General features: G+C 45.7%; 1 protein-coding gene across 1 annotated transcript in view; it reads left to right on the top strand.

The window, feature by feature from the left end:
* Positions 1–21,520, top strand: part of LOC119964610 (metalloprotease TIKI2-like) — a 499,632-nt gene that overhangs the window by 261,253 nt on the left and 216,859 nt on the right. Inside the window, exon 4 of the mRNA XM_038794309.1 lies at positions 3,623–3,797. Coding sequence (XP_038650237.1) covers positions 3,623–3,797 — 175 coding nt within the window. The remainder of the gene's footprint in view (positions 1–3,622; positions 3,798–21,520) is intronic.

Below are 21,520 nucleotides of genomic sequence, written 5' to 3' on the forward strand. Positions count from 1 at the left end.
GGGAACACCACCACTTGCAAGATCCCCTTCAAGTTGTATACCACCTGGAATTCAATCTTTCACTGTTCTTTCATTGTTGTTGGATCAAAATAATTGAATTCCATAACTAACAGCACTGTGGGAGTCTTCTTTTTTATATTTTCCGAATGGTGATCTGAATGTAGTGATTTTTAAAAATAAATTTAGAGTACCCAATTATTTATTTCCAATTAAGGGGCAATTTAGTTTAGCCAGTCCACCTACCCTGCACATTTTGGGGTTGCGGCAATGAGACCCATACAGACACGGGGAGAATGTGCATATTTCTCAGCGACAGTGAGCCAGGACCGGGATCGGACCCAGGTCCTCGGCGCCATGAAGCAGCAGTGCCAACCACTGCGCCACTGTGCCATCCCGAGTCTTCTATTTGACCATTCTTCGGGATGGAAGATGATTTGCTTCCAATTTGGATTGATGGGTTCTGAGATAGCTAATCCAACATGCAATCTGCAAGCTCTGTTGCATGTTGGGCAGGGTGATGCCCGAAGGCTCTGCTGGATGGCTTCTTTGAAGGTTTGTGTTTTTGGAGATTCCCTCCCAACGCCTTGCTTTTGCCTCTGTGTGTTTCCAATGAAATCTCTCAATGTGTTCAGTGCCTTCCCGAGACAGCCTTCTTTGTTTTGTTTGGTCATAGTCTAGGGACTCTCATGGTTCGGCGGGAATGTCTGACCTCGTCAGGGATACTTTGAGGACCCATGTCCACATGTGGTCTTGTCCTTAGCTTGCGGGATTTTGCCAGGGGTTTGCCGGTGTTATGTCGGAGGTTCTGAGGGTAAGGGTGGTCCCGAGTTCAGCGGTGGCGATTTTTGGTGTGTCAGCAGACCCGGGAGTCCAGGGGGTGAGAGAGGCCGATGTCTTGGTCTTTGCCTGCCTGGTAGCCCAGAGACGGATCTTGCCAGCATGGAGGGACTCGGAACCCCCAAAGTCGGGGGTGTGGGTGAGTGACCTGGCGGGGTTTCTCAGGCTTGAAAAAATTAAGTTCGCCCTGATGGGTTTGATGGTAGGGTGGCGAGAGTGGGGGTTAAAAAGAGGAGGCGGACAGAGTGGGATGGGTTGGTGGAGAATTTTTGTTGGGATGTTTGTTATGTAGGTCATGTTGGTTGGTTTTGGAGTGTGTGGTTGTCCATTGTGTTAAAATTTATAATATAAATGCCTCAATAAAATATTGAGGTAAGTAAAGTCACGTAGCCCCAGGTGACCATAGGCTGCTTTCCCGTGTTGGAGGAGAGCTGACTGGTGGCAGTTATACCTGAGGATCACCACATCTCAGGCAAGGGGCAAGGTTGAGAAGGTGGGCCTTCATGAATAACTTCAACCGGTACGGGAATTGAAACCCGCTGCTGACCTCACTCTACACCACAAACCAGCTGTCCAGCCAATTGAGCTGAACCAGCTGCTTCTTGCAAGAGGATGCTACAGTTGGACCACCTTTCGCACCATTGAATTTGGAGGATATTGCGAAGGCACTGCTTTGACATGCCTGCTGTAGGTTGTCCAAGTATTTGAAGCATATAGGAGCACATGGGAGTACTCATACCAGATCAACTGTAGCAATTCAAGATGGCACTTCAATACTGTTTCTCGGGGACAGTTAGGATGGGCAGTCACTGCAGGTTGTGCCAGTGATACTCATTCTCTATGAATGAATCAAAGATTTTTACAGAGTCTAGAAAGGAGCCTTCTTGTTCATCCAGGTCTGCAAAGAAATTCTTGCCCAGACTGCGAACCTGTTTCCATTTCACCCTGTCCCTTTCTCCTGGGATCTGCTCTTCTAATTCCCCCAATCCCAATACTGTCTGATGGTTATTTCTGCCATATCTATCGAGCTATAATGTCCTAATGTCTCCCATTCGTATCACCATATAATCACAAACAAGGCTCTATCCTGGTAGTGTTTGGTGGGGCACCCAGGCAGCAGCTATAAGTTGCCCCTGTTATGGATATACACAATTTGGGGGATCCGCAGGCGCTCAGCCCCTCACCCACCCCCCTCCCCCTGGCCCAGGCACGACCCCCGCTTGATGGTGCCAAGCCCCATCAGTCCCCAAGGAGCTACTTGTGGTTGTTCCTCTTCAGCTGCTTCCGAATAAAACATTGCGCAGTCCATAGTGCGCAAGATAGCCTCCAGAAAGCAATGAGAAGGACTAATAATACTCTGCAATTAGTATGGAAGCAGCAAGGCCCCTAATTTAAAAATTTTGGATATATTACAAAATACATTTCCTGACAAAAGGCTGTTCCTTTAGTTATATTAATGAAATGTAATAAAATAGATGATAGCAAAATGACAAATCAGCTCTCTTGATTTTTATCACTGGAGCAAATTTCTGGAAATTCAAATTGGAAGACACGGACCACGTGGCCAAATCAAGATGGCTGGTTTTTCACTATTGTGTGAAGAAAAACTGAAGCACAGTGGATAGCACTGTTACTTCACAGCGCCAGGGACCTGGGTTTGATTCCCGGCTTGGGTCACTGTCCGTGCGGAGTTTGCACGTTCTCCCCGTGTCTGCGTGGGTTTTCCCTGGGTGCTCTGGTTTCCTCCCACAAGTGTCGAAAAGCTGTTGGGTGAATTGGACATTCAGAATTCTCCCTCTGTGTATCCAAACAGGCACTGGAATGTGGAGACCAGGGGATTTTCACAGTAACTTCATTGCAGTGTTAATGTAAGCCTACTTGTGACGCTAATAAAGATTATTGTTGTAAAAGATTATTGCCCAGAGAAAGCTAATTTTCTGCATAGTTTGCCACTGAGTTTCAACCAGCAATAAAGGAAGAAACACATGCATTTAAGTAGCACCTTCTATGATCTCATTATATCGCAAAGTGTTTTAAAGCCAATAAAGTATTTTTGAAGTATAATCACTGTTCCAATTAACAACATGTAACAACCGACTTCAAATCAGCAGCAGCAGAGGAATGTGAACAGGAGCAGCGAATGGACTGAATCACCACAACGTTTTCCGATGAGAATCTCGGAAACGTTGTCTCCACTCGAATTTACTTGAGTTGCAGGCCAACAAAGTGGAAATTTCCCAACAATGGCCACCCTACTTTCCCTTATTCGCCTCAATGATTAGATCGAGTGGGTAATAATCATTATTGCAGGGTGAGAGAATTGAAAGTCGTGACTTTTTGGCTGTAGGGAGAGTCACAGTCAATGCCAATCCTGTCTTTATCCAGTGACCACACGGACATGAACTGCCAGGCTGGGGCCAAATGCAACGCTGAGGACCGTTAATTCAGCACAGGCAAGGAGTCAATTCAAAAATTGCTTTACTTGATGAATAAACTTGTTGAACTATTGAGGAAGATTCCCAGTTTGTATATTGATAATCAAATAATATTCTTGTTTTTTTTTTAGATAGCATGTACAAAACAAAAGTGAATCCAAAATTCAATCAACGATGAGTGTGCCTGGTTTATCAGTATGATTTAACAGCTGAGTGATCATTGCACCTCAACACAATTTAAATAAATCTATCTTATCTCGACAGTAAAGCATGAGATTCTGTAATCCTGTGTCATACATATCTGGGAGCCATTCTTAGAATAATAATCACTTGGCTTGTTCTTCTCACAGCTGCCTAACTTTATCAACACCACCCTCCCGCCGCATGAGCAGGTGACAGCTCAGGAGATAGACAACTATTTCCGCCAGGAGTTAATCTACAAGAGGAATGAAAGAATGGGCAAAAGGGTGACAGCTCTTCTGGAGGCAAACCCAGATAAAAGCTTTTTCTTTGCTTTTGGAGCAGGTATGTAGAGTGATCTATTGTCCCTCAGGGGCCTTGCCTCATCCAGATAGCACAAAGCACTTTGTCATTTTGCTCAAACAGCTCTTAAAGATGTATGATCAGGAATTTGTGAGGTAGAAACCAAAACTCTCACTTTTAACAATCCCCCCTACAAGGCAGCATTAAACATGGTAGTAGACTGTGATTTATTGGTCATCTTTTCAATCCTATCAGTTTAAAGAATCAGAAGCTTGGGCATTCAAAGTTTAATTTGCTACAAAGACAAATAAAAAGCCTTAATCATGGATTTTGCTTCCATTAACATTGATGATATAACTGAAGCAGGTGGTGGAAAGTTTTAAGTGGAAGAACTACACAGAAATTCTCCAAGAATAAGACATTGGGTGAGATTCTCTGGCCTCCTGGCAACATGCTTCTCGGTGGTGGGAGGTGACCTGCTGTTGGCCGGTGGTAGGATCTTCTGGTCTTACCGCCGTCAATGGGAGCTTTCATTGAATCCACCCCACGCCGCTGGGAAGCACAAACCTGGTGCGAACAACCAGAAGATCTCACCCGATATCTATTTATTCATTCTATTGCCCACTCAAATTGAGCTACTTTCCTGAGGTTGATTCATTTGATATGAAGGAAAAAACAGAGGCATAGTGTGATTTAAATACTTGATATTGAACACAGTGATGTTTTGGTTTTATTCAAATGAGTCAATCCTTGCCCTCTAACAAGTGTAAAATTGTTTAAAGTGCAACATCTTCATGAAAAACATTGTTTTCCTTACAGAGAGTCCCACAACATACTTAATGTGATTATGCCGCATGCCAGTGACACAATGCTCCATTTCAATATAATTTATATAACATGTTTGCCAAACACCTTTCTGTGGAAAATTTGCACTTGAAAGACTTTACTTCCTTCTCTGGGAAAGTTGTAATAATTAATTCCCAGCGGTGGTCTGCAGTTTGCTGCTATGTTGGACACCACTGTTTCAGTTGGTAACAGTTGAGGATGTTCCAAGCTGTGTATGCTAATGTGTCTCTTCCTGATCCTTCTCAATGATATGAGCCCAATAGATTTCGCTGAGCAGTAACATTTGTACAGGCTTCAAGATTATCTAATTGGTTTGGAGGTAATTTGTTTTGTATCAATTTATTTGCACTGACAGTTGCCCCATAGATTGTATTCCGCGTTAAGCTGCTACCTTCTGAAACCCTGGTCTGCTTGTGGGAAATTTGTTTCTAAATTATAGAAGAAAATGCTTATGACTGATGAAATGTTTCCCTTTGCAAGTCATTCAGCCGACAAGGATTTTCCTGTCTAGTGACACAGGGAGGAAATAGAGCTTGAGGTCCATTAATATTAATTAAGTGACTTTACAAAGAAATGCAAGAGGTTGGAAGAAAATAACAAGTACCAGTAACACTTTTTTATACAAAAGGTATATCTATGGGGTGTATGGAATTGACAGATCTCGACAATAAGAGTTTTGAGTACATTAGTTAATGCAAAAATATGAATGCCACCACAGTCCCAGACGATCATAGGCTGCCCTTTGAGAGCCGACTGGTGGTGATTTAACCTGAGGGTCACCTGGGCAGGTATTTATGAATAACCACAGCCAGTACAGGTTGAACCCACATTGTTGGTGTCACTCTGCATCACAAACCAGCCATCCAACAAACTGAGCTAACTAACCCCCTAGTTAATGTACAATGTTAAGAGTGAGCAAAGAGGAAAATAAAGCACCCCCTCTTGCCTGGTACAACCATTGACACACTGGAAGCCATACCGCTTGCTGAGGACCTGCAGTAATTTCCATTGCCCAGTGCTGCGGAATATGCATCATTTATGTTATGGGAGAAACTCCATAGCTCTAGTGGCAACAGCATAGATTTCAGCAAATTGTGAATTGGAACTTAGATTTCTGCTGACGCAGATTCTCAGTTGGCTGGGTAATGTCCATATAAATTAATCATGTGACTTTATGGGAGCAAGAAAGGTTTAAGTAAACACTCAGCTTTCACAGGCAGGAAAATGGCAACTCATGCCTCTGGAGGTGGCTACTTTTATTGTTACTGGGGCATTACTGTTGAAGAGGTGAGCGTAAACACTTCCAGAGGCAATGAGGGGAATTTTAACCCACACTGTCATCAGAAATGGGTCTGGTTGATTTGCTGATGTACTTCTGCAACAAAGACACTCTCCTGTATATTTTCTTATCTGTATGTTTGCACCATACCAATGTAATAATCGTATTTGAGTCCCTCATATTTCATTGAAATGCAACATTGCAATCAACACTTCATAAATTAAAACATTTTGAAAGTTGAAAATACTGCCAAAAAGCATAACTGTATGGGAGGGACTCCAGATGTGAACCAACACAAATATTTATTAGGGTACTTTCAAGGCTGTCACTTGAGTTACGGAATGTTTTACTGACTGGCACTGGGGCTAAGGTTAGCATTTCCATATATTTTCACAAACTGCTGTTAGACAGGAAACTGTTTGCTAGACATGTTTTAAAATAACAATTTGAATTATATTTTCATAAAATCTTGCAACAGAGAACGTATGTTTCCGAACATTATGCTTCAGACAAATATGGCTGGCCATTGATTCTCTGGCTGAACTCAAGTGGCTATTTTAAACTAAATCTATTGATTCCTGAAAATACATCAATTATTATTTCACTGGGGCATAAGTCCAGCTTGCAGTAGAGGTTTGATAAATGATAACATTGAAAGAGATGGAGAAGATTAATACCCAGAAGGCAGATGTTACTTAATAAAAAGATACTTTGAATTGAAACTGCAAAGATTTACGAGGGGCAAGGGATTTTCCAATGGTGTTGAAAGTTCAGTTTCTCTCCACATCTCAAATATCTTTTTGTAAAAGCAAGTTTCTCAAGTTTTTTTCAAGTTGAAATTCTGAAAAATTTGAGACATTTGTGCAAGACACCTGTGGTTCTTTCTGTATGGAAATTGATGTATTGGGTATGCTGGGTCTGTGAGGACTGTGTTTACCATAGCAGTGAGAGAGACAGGCTTCCAACACTTGGAGAAATGCAACTCTATTTTATTAAACTCTTAACTATTAAACATACTTTAACGGTGGGTTGACACTATGCTGAGTTGACTGGAGACCTGAGGCTAACCTGACCAGACTATCTTACTACCACATGGTGGATGTTCGTGTTGTTGCTCACAGGCTTTTGGCTGCCCCAAGAGAGCGGGAAAACTAGTGTCCTCTGGCTTTATTGTGGCCGTGTCCTGTCTGGTGATTGGCTGCTGTGTTCTGTGTGTTCACTGGTCATCCTGTGTGTCAATCAATGTCTGTCTGTGCACCATCAGATACTTGTGTGTATATTATGACAGAAATAGTGTCCTGTCGAAAATGGGAAACACACTACTGTTTGATAGTGATACTTAATGATGGTGATGAAGCATCAAACTATCTTGTTTTTTTTGGTGTGCTAAGTCTGGGTCAGGATATTACTGAAAAATTATAGGTGACTGGCGAATTGTACCTTCAACTCTGCAGAATGAATTCAAATGCAGTATAACTGGTAGGATGACGGTGGAGTAGGCTTTGCACGTGAGTTGAGGTTGATGTGCCTCAACTAGGGTTACAAACTGTTCCGATGGAATTGTCCAGTATTTATTGGCTTGGGTGGTAATTTATAAAATGTAAGCTTAATACCAATTTTTAAAAAAATAATTGAAGCATAATTTTCCACATGTCCTGTGATGTAGGTAGTTATGAAAGCGCTCAATACATTTTCAAATCTTCTCAAGGGAAATTAGGGATGGGCGATAGATGCTGACGTAGCCAGCAACATTCACATCCCCTGAATGAAATGAAAAAATGAAATGAAAATCGCTTATTGTCACGAGTAGGCTTCAAATGAAGTTACTGTGAAAAGTCCCTAGTCGCCACATTCCGGCACCTGTTCGGGGAGGCTGTTACGGGAATTGAACCGTGCTGCTAGCTTGCCTTGGTCTGTCTTCAAAGCCAGCGATTTAGCCTTGTGAGCTAAACCAGCCCCTTAAAGAGTAACTATCAGGGTAAAACTGGTGGAACCATTCGAAATTAGTAATTTAAATCGCTTCTGTCAGATGGTTCCCAGCGCAGCGCAATTGTCCAGATAAGATAGCATTTCTGGGCAATTGCCGGGTAAACCCTTGCGTTGGAACTTACTGGAGGGATTTCCCAGTGCATCATTGGGGTATCCCCTAAATGAGACGCTGAAGAAAGAGGAATTTAAGGGCCCAGGAGCCAGTAGATGGGGCTCAAACCTTCCGTACCTATATCTCTCACTTTTACAACTGGCTGAATATTATCTTCTGAGTTTAAAAAAAAAAATTTAGAGTACCCAATTATTTTTTTTAGCGTGGCCAATCCACCTACCCTGCACATCTTCGGGTTGTGGAGGTGAGACCCAAGCAAATCTACCGAGTTGTGAGGAAATACTTATTTTAAACTTTGACCTTTTCTGGGGAAGCACATTTATGTTGTCAATTTCATCTCATCCTCCCACATGTCAGTACAACTTCGATCAGACAGCAGACGGACAGACTCCTCCACCTCACGTGGCTCTTTGTTGAGAGTCTGTGATGTCTCTGACTTATGTTCCTCCTCCTCTTGCTGTATCTCAAGCAGCTTGTCTTGGTCCAGTCCCAGAGGTGCGGCATCTGACTCGGACTTGGCAAGGTCCTCTTCCCCAGTGCCAGTGAGTTTGGCTACCCCTGCCCCCACCTGCTGTGGAATTGTGCTTGAACTGGTTCTCGTACCCACCAAGGTGTGTGGCTCTGAGTTGGTGAAGGGTGAAGGTGACTGCTGTGTCCGCTCTGCAGGTACAATCTCATCTTCACCCTCGTCGTCCTCACCCCTCTGCAGCTATGATTCAATTGCAAACAAATTCTTTATTTACCACAGCGGTGGACAGTGACATATCGATAGGTGCAAGCAGTTTATTGGTGAGTCCTTTCAGTCCTCCTGAAAAATATTGTGTTTTCAGTAATAGAAAGTGATAGTTTTTGTGCTTCCTGTTTGTTAACAACACTTTCAATGTATATTTATCTTCCTCAATACTTAAAAGGTAGACATTTGAACACCTAAATGGCTTAATTACTATGATCCACCTGTGTTTATTGGTATAGGCAGAACAGCTGTTACCAAGCAATCTTGATGCTATAAATATGCATCTAATGAATAAGTAATTATATTTTTTGTGTATGAAAATTGCACATGTTAACGGAGCAAATAATTTTTATTCACTTTATAATTGCTATGTTTCTTTTGTTCGTTGCATAAAGCCTTCCTGTTTCCACTGAATTAGGATTACAGGAAATAAAATTGAAAATAAAATATAATAACATGTCTCGCCTGAGGAATATGTCAGTCGCCCTTTTGTGTCTGGGGTCTTTGTCATCATAAAATTGTGAAAGTATTGATGTACCCCATGGGTGCGATCAAGTATGCAGAAGTGGAAAAGGAGGATATTTTAAATTTGTGCTTGTTTTATGAGGATGCTTATTTGCCACTTCTTTCCTTTTACATTTGGGCTGGGAGTCAGTGCGTGTGTTTTTGTATAATTTTCTACAGTTTTTAAAATTCATTTATGGAATGTGGGCATCACTGGTTTGGCCAGCATTTATTGCCCATCCCTAATTTCCCTTCACTGAGCTGCCTTCTTGAACCGCTGCAATACATGTGGTGTACGGGTACACCTGCACTGATGTCAGGGAGGGAGTTCCAGGATTTTTGACTCAATGGCAATGAAGGAAACCTAGAGAAAATAATGACTCTGAGTTGCTCCCCATGTTTACAAAACTACAACCACCCAGTGGAATAAGGGATCTTTTTACACCAAGGAGTACAGGGAGACGCCTGAGTATCTACAATTGATTGCACCTATATATGTTGTAAAAATGCATAGACCCTGCTAAGCAGTGATCATTGTGCGTACTCTGGAGTGGAGGGATCGCAATATTGAAGCAGAAGCATGGAGCGCATGAGTACTGCCTATCCCTTTTTTCCAATTCTAATAATCTTTATTGTCACAAGTAGGCTTACAGTGCAATGAAGTTACTGTGAAAAGCCCCTAGTCATCACATTCTGGCGCCTGTCCGGGTACACGGAGGGAGAATTCAGAATGTCCAAATGACCTAGCAGCACGTCTTTCGGGACTAGTGGAAGAAAACCGAAGCACCCGATGGAAACCCACACAGACACGGGGAGAATGTGCAGACTCCACACAGACAGTGACCCAAGTGGGAATCAAACCTGGGACCCTGGATCTATGAAGCCACAGTGCTAAACACTGTGCTTCCGTGCTGCCCCATGGTAAATTATAAAATATAAATTTATATTATCAGTGTGGGTTGAACATACCAGAAGATAAATTAGAAGTTTCATGTTTATTGACTGTTTTTGAAGTCAGTTCCTGATCTTAATGGAGATGGATAGCACGGTAGCATTGTGGATAGCACAACTGCTTCACAGCTCCAGGGTCCCAGGTTTGATTCCGGCTTGGGTCACTGTCTGTGTGGAGTCTGCACATCCTCCCCGTGTGTGCGTGGGTTTCCTCCGGGTGCTCCGGTTTCCTCCCACAGTCCAAAGATGTGCAGGTTAGGTGGATTGGCCATGATAAATTGCCCTTAGTATCCAAAATTGCCCTTAGTGTTGGGTGGATGTAGCTGCACCCACTGTCCAAAATTGCCCTTAGTGTTGGGTGGGGTTACTGGGTTATGGGGATAGGGTGGAGGTGTTGACCTTGGGTCGGGTGCTCTTTCCAAGAGCCGGTGCAGACTTGATGGGCCGATTGGCCTCCTTCTGCACTGTAAATTCTATGATAATCTATGATGTGAAACATGCCTTTTATTTTATAGAATAATGTGCCATCAAGCCCCTGTAGCCAACAGCTATTTATCAACATATCATGTCCTTCCCTTCTTCAGGGTGGCACAGTGGTTAGCACTGCTGCTTTACAGTGCAAAGGACCCCTTCGATTCCGACCTTGGGTGACTGTGTGGAGTTTGCACGTTCTCCCCATATCTGCGTGGGTTTCCTCCGGGTACTCCGGTTTCCTCCCAAAGTCCGAGAATGTGCAGGTTAGGTGGGTTGGACATGGAAAATTGCCCCTTGGTGTCCAAAGATTTGCAGGTTAGGCTGCAGGACTATGGGGATTGGGCAGGGGAGGGCAGGGCCTCGGAGAGTGCTGATTTGGAGGGTCAGTGCAGATTCAATGGGCTGAATGGTCTCCTTCTGCACTTTAGAATTCTATGGACTCCATCATTTTTCTAATTTATGTTTCTAATAACATATTTAATCCAATTATGACATACGCCATGTCTGCAAAGAGTCATTTTTACTTTATTCAGGTTTCACAGGCTGGATTCTCCATCTCGCCGCACCCGATTTTTGGCGCGGCGCGCCCCTGCCGGCTGCAGGATTCCCATTGTGGGCACCCCCACGCCGTCGGGAAATGCACGACAAAACGGAGGGTCCTGCCGACAGAGAATCCAGCCCCCCAGGTTTCCTTTTAAACAACAACAACTTGCATTTATATAGTGCTTCTATTGCAATAAAATGTCCCAAGGTACGTCACAGGAGTTTTACAGAACAGAATCTAACACCGAACACATAAAGACATATGAGGACAGATGGACAGGTACTTGATGTGAGTTAGGACAGGAGCAGCAGACTTTGGGATGACGATAGGCTTCATTAGAAGGGTGTAATATGGGTGACCAGCCAGGAGTGCATTGGAATTGTCAAATATAGAGGCAACAAAGGCAAGAATGAGAGCTTTAGGGGCAGATGAGTAGAGTCTTTACAGGTTAATCACATTACATTATACCGTGCCAATAATTGAGATTTTTCCAATCAATGCAAAATATTTAGCATTTATTCTGTTTCTCAACCATTACAAACAAATCGACATTAAGGCATCATCAAAGTAAGCTGAAACATTGGGCAGTGAACCTTTGGTTTTAATGTACAAAGGGGATTATTGCTTCAGGCAGCAGAGTAGTTAGCTTCAGTCAATTACCCTGGGAGGAAGGAGAGTTCGGAAATTTTACCAAAAATGTTTGATCTGATCGATGGCCTCTAACAAACAAGAGCCTGGATTCTCCGATTTATAAGACTAAGTGCTGATGCCAGTGTGGGAACAGTGGCATTTTACGCCCAAAACAATGGCGCAAAAGCTGCATTCTGCCTGGTGGGGGGCTAGCAGTCACGCAGTGTAAAGCCCCCCAGCTTTAGCTGCGGATACGGCTGGAGAATTTCCGAGTCTGTGGCCGCGCATGCGCATGGCAGCGCCGTGCAACATGGCGCAGACCGCGCTCAGACCCGCCAAAGCCCCGCCTGCCACGGAACAGCTCCCACCTGAATGTGGGTGGCGCTGGACTCAGTCCACAGCCGCCACGCCGGGTTCATGCAAATAAATAGCATGAGTGACCCACGCCGGCAGGAACTCGGCCCATCGGGGGCAGAGCATCAAGGGAGGGCCTCAGGTGACATTCTGACATCCCGAGGCCATCCATACGGCGTGAGTAAGCCGTTTTGGAGGGGGCAGAGCATCGCAAAAGTGGTGCCACCCCCGATTCCGGTGCAAATGGGGATTCTCTGATCGATCGCCGAAGACTGGAAATTCCCGCCCATGATATCTGCTATTATAAAGTGAAAACAGCTACATTTATAATAGAGACACAGTACAATAAGCTGCTGTCAAATGCAAGTTATGTAAGCAGCTCCACATAGCTCTGTGACCAGGCAGGAAAGGGGTGAGGCTGCATTCTTGAAGCATTGTTCAGCTACATCCAAATGACAGTTACATTTTAACATTCAACAGAGCTCACATGATTGTTAACTCTGCTAATGCCAGAACGATTTAAGGTTAGCCCCCAATTACAACTTTAAAATCAGTTTCTCATAAATTTTCGCAAGTTACGTCTTTGAAATAAGTTATTTCCTTGCTCAGTCAAACACCCCAGACGTCTAGCGTGTAAAGGTTGGTTATTAATCACCGGGGAGTGACCCTTGCTGAAGGTGAATATGTCAGGATCTCAGATGACAAGATCATGCTTGACCATATTTGTTTGAACAGTATACTGACCCTTGCTGTTGAGACTTAAAAATGGACTTGACATTACTCAGTGGCCACTGACTGGTACTTAGCAAGGATCACAGTATCTTCAGGAGAGCAGGAAAGGCCAAAATATATTGACAGGAAAAAGATGCATGGGGGAAAAAAAGCTAATGTTTTAGGGATTTTCCGTGTGGCAACTAATTATTTTACTCAAAGCCCCAGACCATACATCACAGAGATTTATCTCTTACAAGTGATGTAACAGATTGTGTGTAATCCACAAAAGACAGCCTGTGTGGCACTTGCAATCTTTGAGAGTTGAATCTGAGTGTTGTTGAAAACTGATTGTCTCAGACATAACCACACTGATAACTTATCTGGTTTGTACCTTTATGTTTTACTTCAAAAATGCCAAGGAGCTGCCATTGCTGCACATCTATCATTGAACTCCTTCATCAGCATATCCGAGAATGCCTTGTCGAATTCCAAGGAAAAAGAGAAATAACTTTTGTTGGAAGTCTATTACAAAGAAACCAGGAATCAACCCATATATGGCAAAAGCAGATCTAACGTGTGACCCTTTCACCCTTCCAACTTTTGCATCAGATGAACTTGCTTTCTGGCATTAAGTATCCTAATTGGCCCAGCAAAGTGATCGGGTAAAGCATGCACTGCAGAGACATTTTATTTGTTTTGGGCAAACTTACATTTCTAGGGCCAGGCCATATGTCTTAAGAGTGCATTGTGATTGCCAAATTTTGAATGCAAACTGTATGATGATTAAACGGGCTAATTTTGATCGAATAAGAACAATCTTTGCTCAGTAGAATTATGAGCTGGACAGAAGAATTTTCTGCTCGCAGTCCCTCAGGTTTAGTGGTGCTAAAAGCAAATTACTGCAGATGCTGGAATCTGAAACAAAAACAGAAAATACCGGACAATCTCAGCAGGCCTGTCAATGGTCAGAGAAGGGAGCTAACATTTCGAGTCTGGGTGACTCTTTATCAAAAGTTTACTGGTGTGCTAGGGGAACCCAATGCGTCACCCCATCGTGCAGGCAATAGGATGAAATCAGGCATTGCATTTCCGGCCTCAGCCAGGCTGTGTGCTACTGATGACATTATTCTGCATGCATGAAACATTGCTGAAAGAGCCACAATGCTACAAAGAATTTAAAAGCTCAAAGCAGGATCCAAAATTAATTCTGGCACAATTTATTGACATTTCTAAATCAATGGATTACAACAATTGTCTGAACTGGAACACTTTCAATCATCAGAGCTGTTGAGTTTTTAATGTTGTACAGGTGGCTACATGCTGTACCGGGGCTATTTTCTGTTGGCTTGTCTCCAATTATGAACTTCCAGGCAGAGGCAGGAACACCTGCAAAAGCCTGCACAAAGGAATGTAGGTGATCCTTTGAAAATTCTAGGAGGCAGCTAATTTGGGCAGTCTCAAAGTTTGTCTCATCACACTTCTCGTATAATGTAGAATCCGAGAAAGGGAACCTCAGCTTGAGCAGCAAATCACTGCAGATGCTGGAATGTGAAACAAAAACAGAAAACACTGGAAAATCTCAGCAGGTCTGAAAGTATCTGAAGAGAGAACAGAGCTAACGTTTGGAGTCTGGAAATAGGGTGAGATTTATACTGCTGCTGGGGGTGGGGGGGGGGGGGGGGCTGGTGTGGAATAGTAGGCTAGATAGAGGGCCAGCAATAGGTAGAGGCTAGCGTGAGTATGACAAAGATGTCATGGATGGGCAGCATAGCGGCACAGTGGTTAGCACTGCTGCCTTGCAGCGCCGAGGTTCCAGGTTCGATCCCGGCCCTGGGTTACTGTCCGTGTGGAGTTTGCACATTCTCCCCGTGTCTGCGTGGGTTTCACCCCCACAACCCAAAGATGTGCAGGGTAGGTGGATTACATAGAACATAGAACAGTAGAACAGGCCCTTCGGCCCTCGATGTTGTGCCGAGCATTGTCCGAAACCAAGATCAAGCTATCCCACTCCCTGTCATTCTGGTGTGCTCCATGTGCCTATCCAATAACCGCTTGAAAGTTCCTAAAGTGTCCGACTCCACTATCACAGCAGGCAGTCCATTCCACACCCTAGTCACTCTCTGAGTAAAGAACCTACCTCTCACTATATTCGCCACCCTGAATCATATAGTTATGCCCCCTTGTAACAGCTACATCCACCCGAGGAAATAGTCTCTGAACGTCCACTCTATCTATCCCCCTCATCATCTGAGATACCTCTATTAAGTTGCCTTAATTAAGTGATTAAGCTCTTGGATGGTGAGCAGGGAGGAGGTAAAGAGGCAGGTGTTGCACCTTCTACGATTGCATGGGAAGGTGCTGCAAGGAAGGGGGTGAGGTGTTGAGGTGATGTGGGGATTGGACTAGGGTATCCAAGAGGGAATGATCCCGACGCAATGCGGGGTGTGATGGGAAGATGTGTTTGGTTGTGGCATCATGCCGGAACTGGTAGGGGATGACTCTTTGAATGCAGAGGCTGGTGGGGTGAAAAATTAGGAAATGTGGTGTCTGGGGGGCCTTATCCTGGTTCTGGGAGTGAGGGGAAGGGGTGAGAGCAGAGTTGCAGACGATGGATCAGACACAGTTTAGAGGCCTATCAGCCACCATGAGTGGGAAATCCAAGGAAAAGAAAAACCTGTCAGCAACAGCATTTTGGAAAGTGGCATCAATGGAATAGATGCGGCGGAGATGAAGGAACTACCCTCAGCTATGTGTTGGCATTGCTGTCTGTTTGAGACATGAACCTTTGTTTCTGCTCCCATTTAGAAATGTTAATTTCTTGTTATCACATGTAGCTGAGTTTGTAAATCAGATCACTTGTCTTAGAAAATCACACACTCAACACTAACCCTCCAAACCGAAAGCTCAGGAGAGGACTGTCAGGGAGTAAATAAGAGAGATAAAGGAGGGGAATTCCACCTTGCACAAATCTGTTCTGAAAAGTATTTTCTCCACATCAAATTTAGCTCAAATTCATTTGTACATTGCTGAACAATTAATCTACCATGAACAGTCAAATTGATCAAAATTTGAAAATTTAGGACACGTTTTAACCACCTTGTTGCGCCCGACGCAAATCTGGACGCACCGGCTAACTTGCAGAAATGCCAAAATCGAGCACAAATCAATTTGCTATCTAAGTGACCTGCTCCCAATGGCAAGCTCTGGATCACACCCAAATATGGTGAGCATTTGATTAATCCTCATTTGCATTAAGTTCCATCTTGTGAGGGAGACTGAAGTCGAATGTGATGGCCTCCCATAAATTAACCGGCACACAGCGAGGAACCACGCAGGCATCAATTTAGTACTCATTTTTAAAAATGTGAAGCTGGCACAATGGTTGCTGAGAGGAACTGAGGAGATGAGTCGCCATTTCCATTTTCTGATATGCAGCTCAAGGGCACTGGAGCTGCTCCCCCAGTCTCGGGAGTTGGGGGACCCCTCATGGGGGTTGGGCTTGGTTGGATGACTGAAGCGTTCCAGGTTGGCCCGTCACACACCCTAAAGACCCGGCCGGAGGAAACCAGAGGGTGTTGCCAGCGACAACCCAAGTTGTACAGACATGGTTGGTCTTTCATTATTGATTCTCCCACGACCGGCGGGCGGGCCGTACCATCGCCAAAGAGTGGCGTGAACCACTCCGGCATCGGGCCGCCTGGAAGTTGCGGAGGCTAGGCTGATGCTGGAGTGGTTGGCGGTGCACCAATGGTGCCGAAGGGCCTCCGCTGTCCGGCGCAATTTGGTTCATGCGCAGGAGCGCCAGCATGTTCTGGCGCATGCGCAGAACCGCTGACATGATCCCTGCGCATGCGCAGGGGGTTTCTTCTCTGCGACGGCCATGGCGGAGCTTTACAGAGGGCGGCGTGGAGGGAAAGAGTGCCCCCATGGCACAGTCCTGCCCGCAGATTGATGGGACCCGATCACGGGCCAGGCCACCTTGGGGGCCCCCCTGGGGCCGGATCCTCCCGCGCCCACTCGAGGACTCCGCAGGCCACCCTCAGAGCCAGGTCCCGCCGGTATGGACCTTGTGTATTTCACGCCGGCAGGACCGGCTGAAAACGGGCGGCTGCTCGGCCCATCGGGGACCGGAGAATCACCGGGGGGAACCACTGCCAACGGCCCCCGACTGGCGTGACGTGGGCCCCACCCCCGGCAAAAAACTGGCACCGGAGAATTCGGCAGCCAGCATCGGAGCAGAGGGGCGGGATTCATGCTGCCCCTCCGGCGATTCTACGACCCGGCGGGGTGGTCGGACAATCCCGCCCTCTGTCTCAACAAAGGGACAGTGCGGCACCTGTGGCACATACTGATGGACGTGGCACGCTGTGAAAGAGGACACCTGCTTCCAGTTGCCATGAAGGTCCAGGGGATAATTAATGGCACACATGTCGCCTTGCGCACATGGGAGCATCAGGGAGAGGCCCCATTAACAGGAAAGTGTTCCATTCCCCGAATGTGCAACTCATGTGTGCCCACCGCCTCCGCATCATGCACGTGTGTGCACGTTTCCCAGGGAGCATGCATGACAGTTGCATCCTGCGACACTCGGGGATCCCCGGCGTCTTCGACAACCACAAAGGGTGACAGGTTGGTTCTTGAGGGATAAGGAGTACCCGCTGAGGTCCTGGCTGATGACACCGGAGTCCGAGGGGGGGACCCAATATAATGAGGCCCATGCTGCCACCCGTGCTGTCCTTGAGCAATACATCCGACTGCTCAAAGTGTGGTTCTGATGCCTGGAATGCTCAGGTGGTGCACTGCAATACACCCCCCCCCCCCCCCCCCCCTCCCCCGGTGGTGTGGGGTGACATACTGGAGGAGGAGGGAGATACGGCCGCATCTGAGGAGGGGGCAGACCAGTAAGGGGAGGATGAGTCCAGGAGGACCCGCAAGAGAAGCCGCAGGATGGAGAACAGGCAGTGGCAAGGGTCCGGCATGCCTGGAAGACTAGAGAGGCCCTCAACCAGATTCTCATAGGACGAGGCTTACAGAGAACCGTGAACACAGCCCAGTCCATCATGCAAACCCATCTCCTATCCACTGACTCTGTCTACGCCTCCCACTTCTTTGTGGCAAATCGGGCAGCAAAATCAAAGACCTCTCCAACCTGGGTTTTTCTTTCTTCGAACCTCTTGCATTGGGCAGGAGGTACAACAGTCTGAGAACACACACAAACAGATTTAAAAACAGCTTCTTCCCCGCTCTTACCAGACTCCTGAATTACCCTGACTAGCCTGTACCTCCCTCCAAGGGTCTGTGTAACCTAATTGCAGGGTGATGGGCCTGTATCGCCACTGTCAGAGGGTCAATATACAGGGCAGGGATTGATGATCGCTCGCTGTGAGGTAAGACCTGGTGCTCCTCAGTTTATGCCAAAGTCTGGCCTCCTGTCTTTCCGCTGACAGCAGGCACATACCCATCCATAGAACGGGGTCTGCATAGGGGGCATTTGACCTTGGACTGTGCCCGGGAGGTTGGGGGAGTGGAGGGAAACATGGAATGGGGGTGCAGACAGGCTGTGAAGTTTAATGTGACAGAGACCTCTCACATGTATCAGGTGTAACATGTTTTAATTGTGAACATTTGGCATTTCAATTCCCACAAGTTGCAGAAAATGACCACCACCCTCACTACCCCAGATTGTGCCCCAAAAGCCTTTCCACTAATGTCGCCCACTGAGGCAGTTTTCTCTGCGCTGTTGGAAGGTGGGGATGATAGCTGTGATGCGTCGATTGTGGTTTCCTCGGAGCTCTCCTCTGAGGTGGTCTCTTGGGTGACGGAAAGGAGGGAACGACTCCGGATGGCCTGACCCCATCAGATGAAGATCCTGCAAGACAATGTGGTCAGTAAGAGGAAGGATCTTTTTGTCTGATGTGAACAACTCACTTGAGTCAGGTCATCTGGGTGAAGGGTCAGTGGATGCTCACCTCTGTGACATAGGCCAACCTCGCTGTCAGTGACTGCTCTCTCCTCGGTCAACCCCATGATTTCCAGGGTCTCATAGGGAGTGAGGACTCGAATCTCCAATATTCCGACCCCCATCTTGGCCCTCTCCTGCTTATGATGGGCTATCTCTCCTGCTTATGATGGATAATCTTCTCCTGCGGGGACAAAGAGAGGGCTTTGTGAGCCGCATGATTGATGGGTCAGTGGGGCTCTATAACAACAGGCATGTGTGGGCACCGCACCTAACATAAAGGGTTTCGGCTGGTGGGTGCCAGGGGGCGCTGAGGAACAAGCACAAATCTCAGTTGTGGGGAGAGTGAGATATCAGCCAGTGATTTGTGGGGAGGGGGTGTTGGGAATTTGGGGGGTGGCAGGTTGAACTGATACCAGGGGAGAGATTGTAGTTTACCCTGGCAGCTCAATAGAGGTTGTTGGTCTTCTTCTGACATTGTACGGCGGTCCTCCTTGGCATACTGCCCATAAGGACAGCCGCTGCCACTGCCTCCCAGGTGGTACTGGCAACCCTGCTGCTGGTCCTCCGACCCCCTTGGGGGAACAGGATGTTTGTCTTGCATCAACGGTGTTGAGAAGCCTGGGGTTAGCATCCCCAAACCGATGGGCAGATCTGCATGCTGCCATGCTCATGTTGACTGGCATAAGTACTAAGTGAGCATTTAAAAGCAGCTCCCCTTTGTTCGCAGCATGACGCTGAGGTGTGAGGCAGCCGGTAATGGCGAGAAGCTCGTGGGGGCTCATATCCAATTCTAAGTGCCATTAAATATGACCCGCGGGCAGCATGGTGGCGCAGTGATTAGCATTGCTGCCTCACGGCGCCGCAGTCCCAGGTTCGATCCCGGCTCTGGGTCACTGTCCGTGTGGAGCTTGCACATTATCCCCGTGTTTCATCCCCGCAACCCACAGATGTGCAGGGTAGGTGGATTGGCCACGCTAAATTGTCCCTTAATTGGAAAAAATGAGTTGGGCGCTCTAAATTTATTTTTAAGAAATTAAATGTACCCCGCAATCTCGCCAACGCGGCCATCAATAAAGACCCCACCAATCTCGCCCAAAATGGCATTTAGAAATGTTTCCGTTAAACCACACCCATAGTTTCTTCTCAAAAACAAATTTTGCTGTAGAAGTGTTCACTTATATATCGGAATGATAATTTAGTAAAGTTGGGCTTCTGTAGCTGAACATGGGTTTATCATAAAAAATATGCATTTTTAATCCGTGTTAATCTACCACCTGTGAGTAATTCAATTTTAATTTACTGAAAATGACTGAAAAAAAATAAAATAAATAATGAACGTGTAAAGCTATTTTCTAGTTATATTGGGATGCAGTAGCCAGGAATGTTTTTTTTAAACTTCAAGAGCTTTTAAAACTTATTTGTTGGTACTGTATCCTTTTATCCAAAAGATCCAACTTAATTCATCCTGGGGTTGTGCCCAGTTTTGTGCTCCTGTAGAGTGACATTTTTTAAACTAGCGCGGAGGATGACAGAAATTTGATTTGTGCTGAAGCAATTTGTGCTTAAATCTCCGCGACTTTCTGCCCTTCTTGTGCTGAATTCAGGTGCATTGTGTCAAATAAACCAGCATGATTGGACAGAAGCTCCAAACCCATGCTTCAGCTGTTTGACTGCATTTTCACAGAACAGCGATACGAGTGTGCTTCTCAGATTCCTCACAAAACGTTTGTGGTGTCAGCAGTGCTTTTTTTTATAAATTCAGAGTGCCCAATTCATTTTCTCCAATTAAGGGGCAATTTAGCATGGCCAATCCACATCTGTGGGTTGTGGGAGCGAAACCCACGCAAACACGGGGAGAATATGGAAACTCCACACGGACAGTGACCCAGAGCCAGGATCGAAGCTGGGACCTTGGCGCCATGAGGCAGCAGTGCTAACCACTGCGCCACCGTGCTGCCCTAACAATGTTTTAATGGGCAAGTTGTGAGGGGTGATTACCTGCACTTGCTTTCCATGCAGAGAAAAAAGAAAGTGTGATTCCTTTTACAATTGCAGCTGATTGCTCAAACTTTCTTTTTTGTTCAGCAGCTCAGTTGGGTTGGCGTTAGTGATGCTGATGCACAGCTAGTTCAGTTTCCAGGTCAAGGGATGAAAGGGCATGCTCTAGTCAGGGGACTCAGTGCTGACTTACTTGATGGCTCCGCACCAACGCTACCCGCACCCTTCACACACACACATACACACACATCCATGTCTTTTTGTGGGAAGGGAAAGGGCACATTTGTTAGTTTGGCCTTAGTATATAAACACTAACTTTGCCAGCTTTACAAATGTAACAAAATGATCAGCCCATTCTTTGTATCAGTGACCCTGGGTTTGTTGTTTTAACTATCGGTCACAGTGTGAGAAGCTGAAATATCATTAGAGCAGACAAGGGCTTCTCTCCATGAACCTTTTCCATCTGATACCAGAATACAAAAGGGCTTTCATGCATTGCAATTAAAGAACGCCTTTTTGAGACGGTTGACTCCAAAAATAAATGTATACTATTTATCTTAAGCATATCTTAAAATCTTTACAACAGCACCATTTTTGCAGTTGTTAGATGTAGTCAATTGTGAATACTTTTCTCATGACCATACTAAATCTAAGTCCAATAGACAAAATAGAAAT

Source organism: Scyliorhinus canicula, chromosome 4, assembly GCF_902713615.1.
Source record: "Scyliorhinus canicula chromosome 4, sScyCan1.1, whole genome shotgun sequence".
NCBI lineage: Eukaryota > Metazoa > Chordata > Chondrichthyes > Carcharhiniformes > Scyliorhinidae > Scyliorhinus > Scyliorhinus canicula.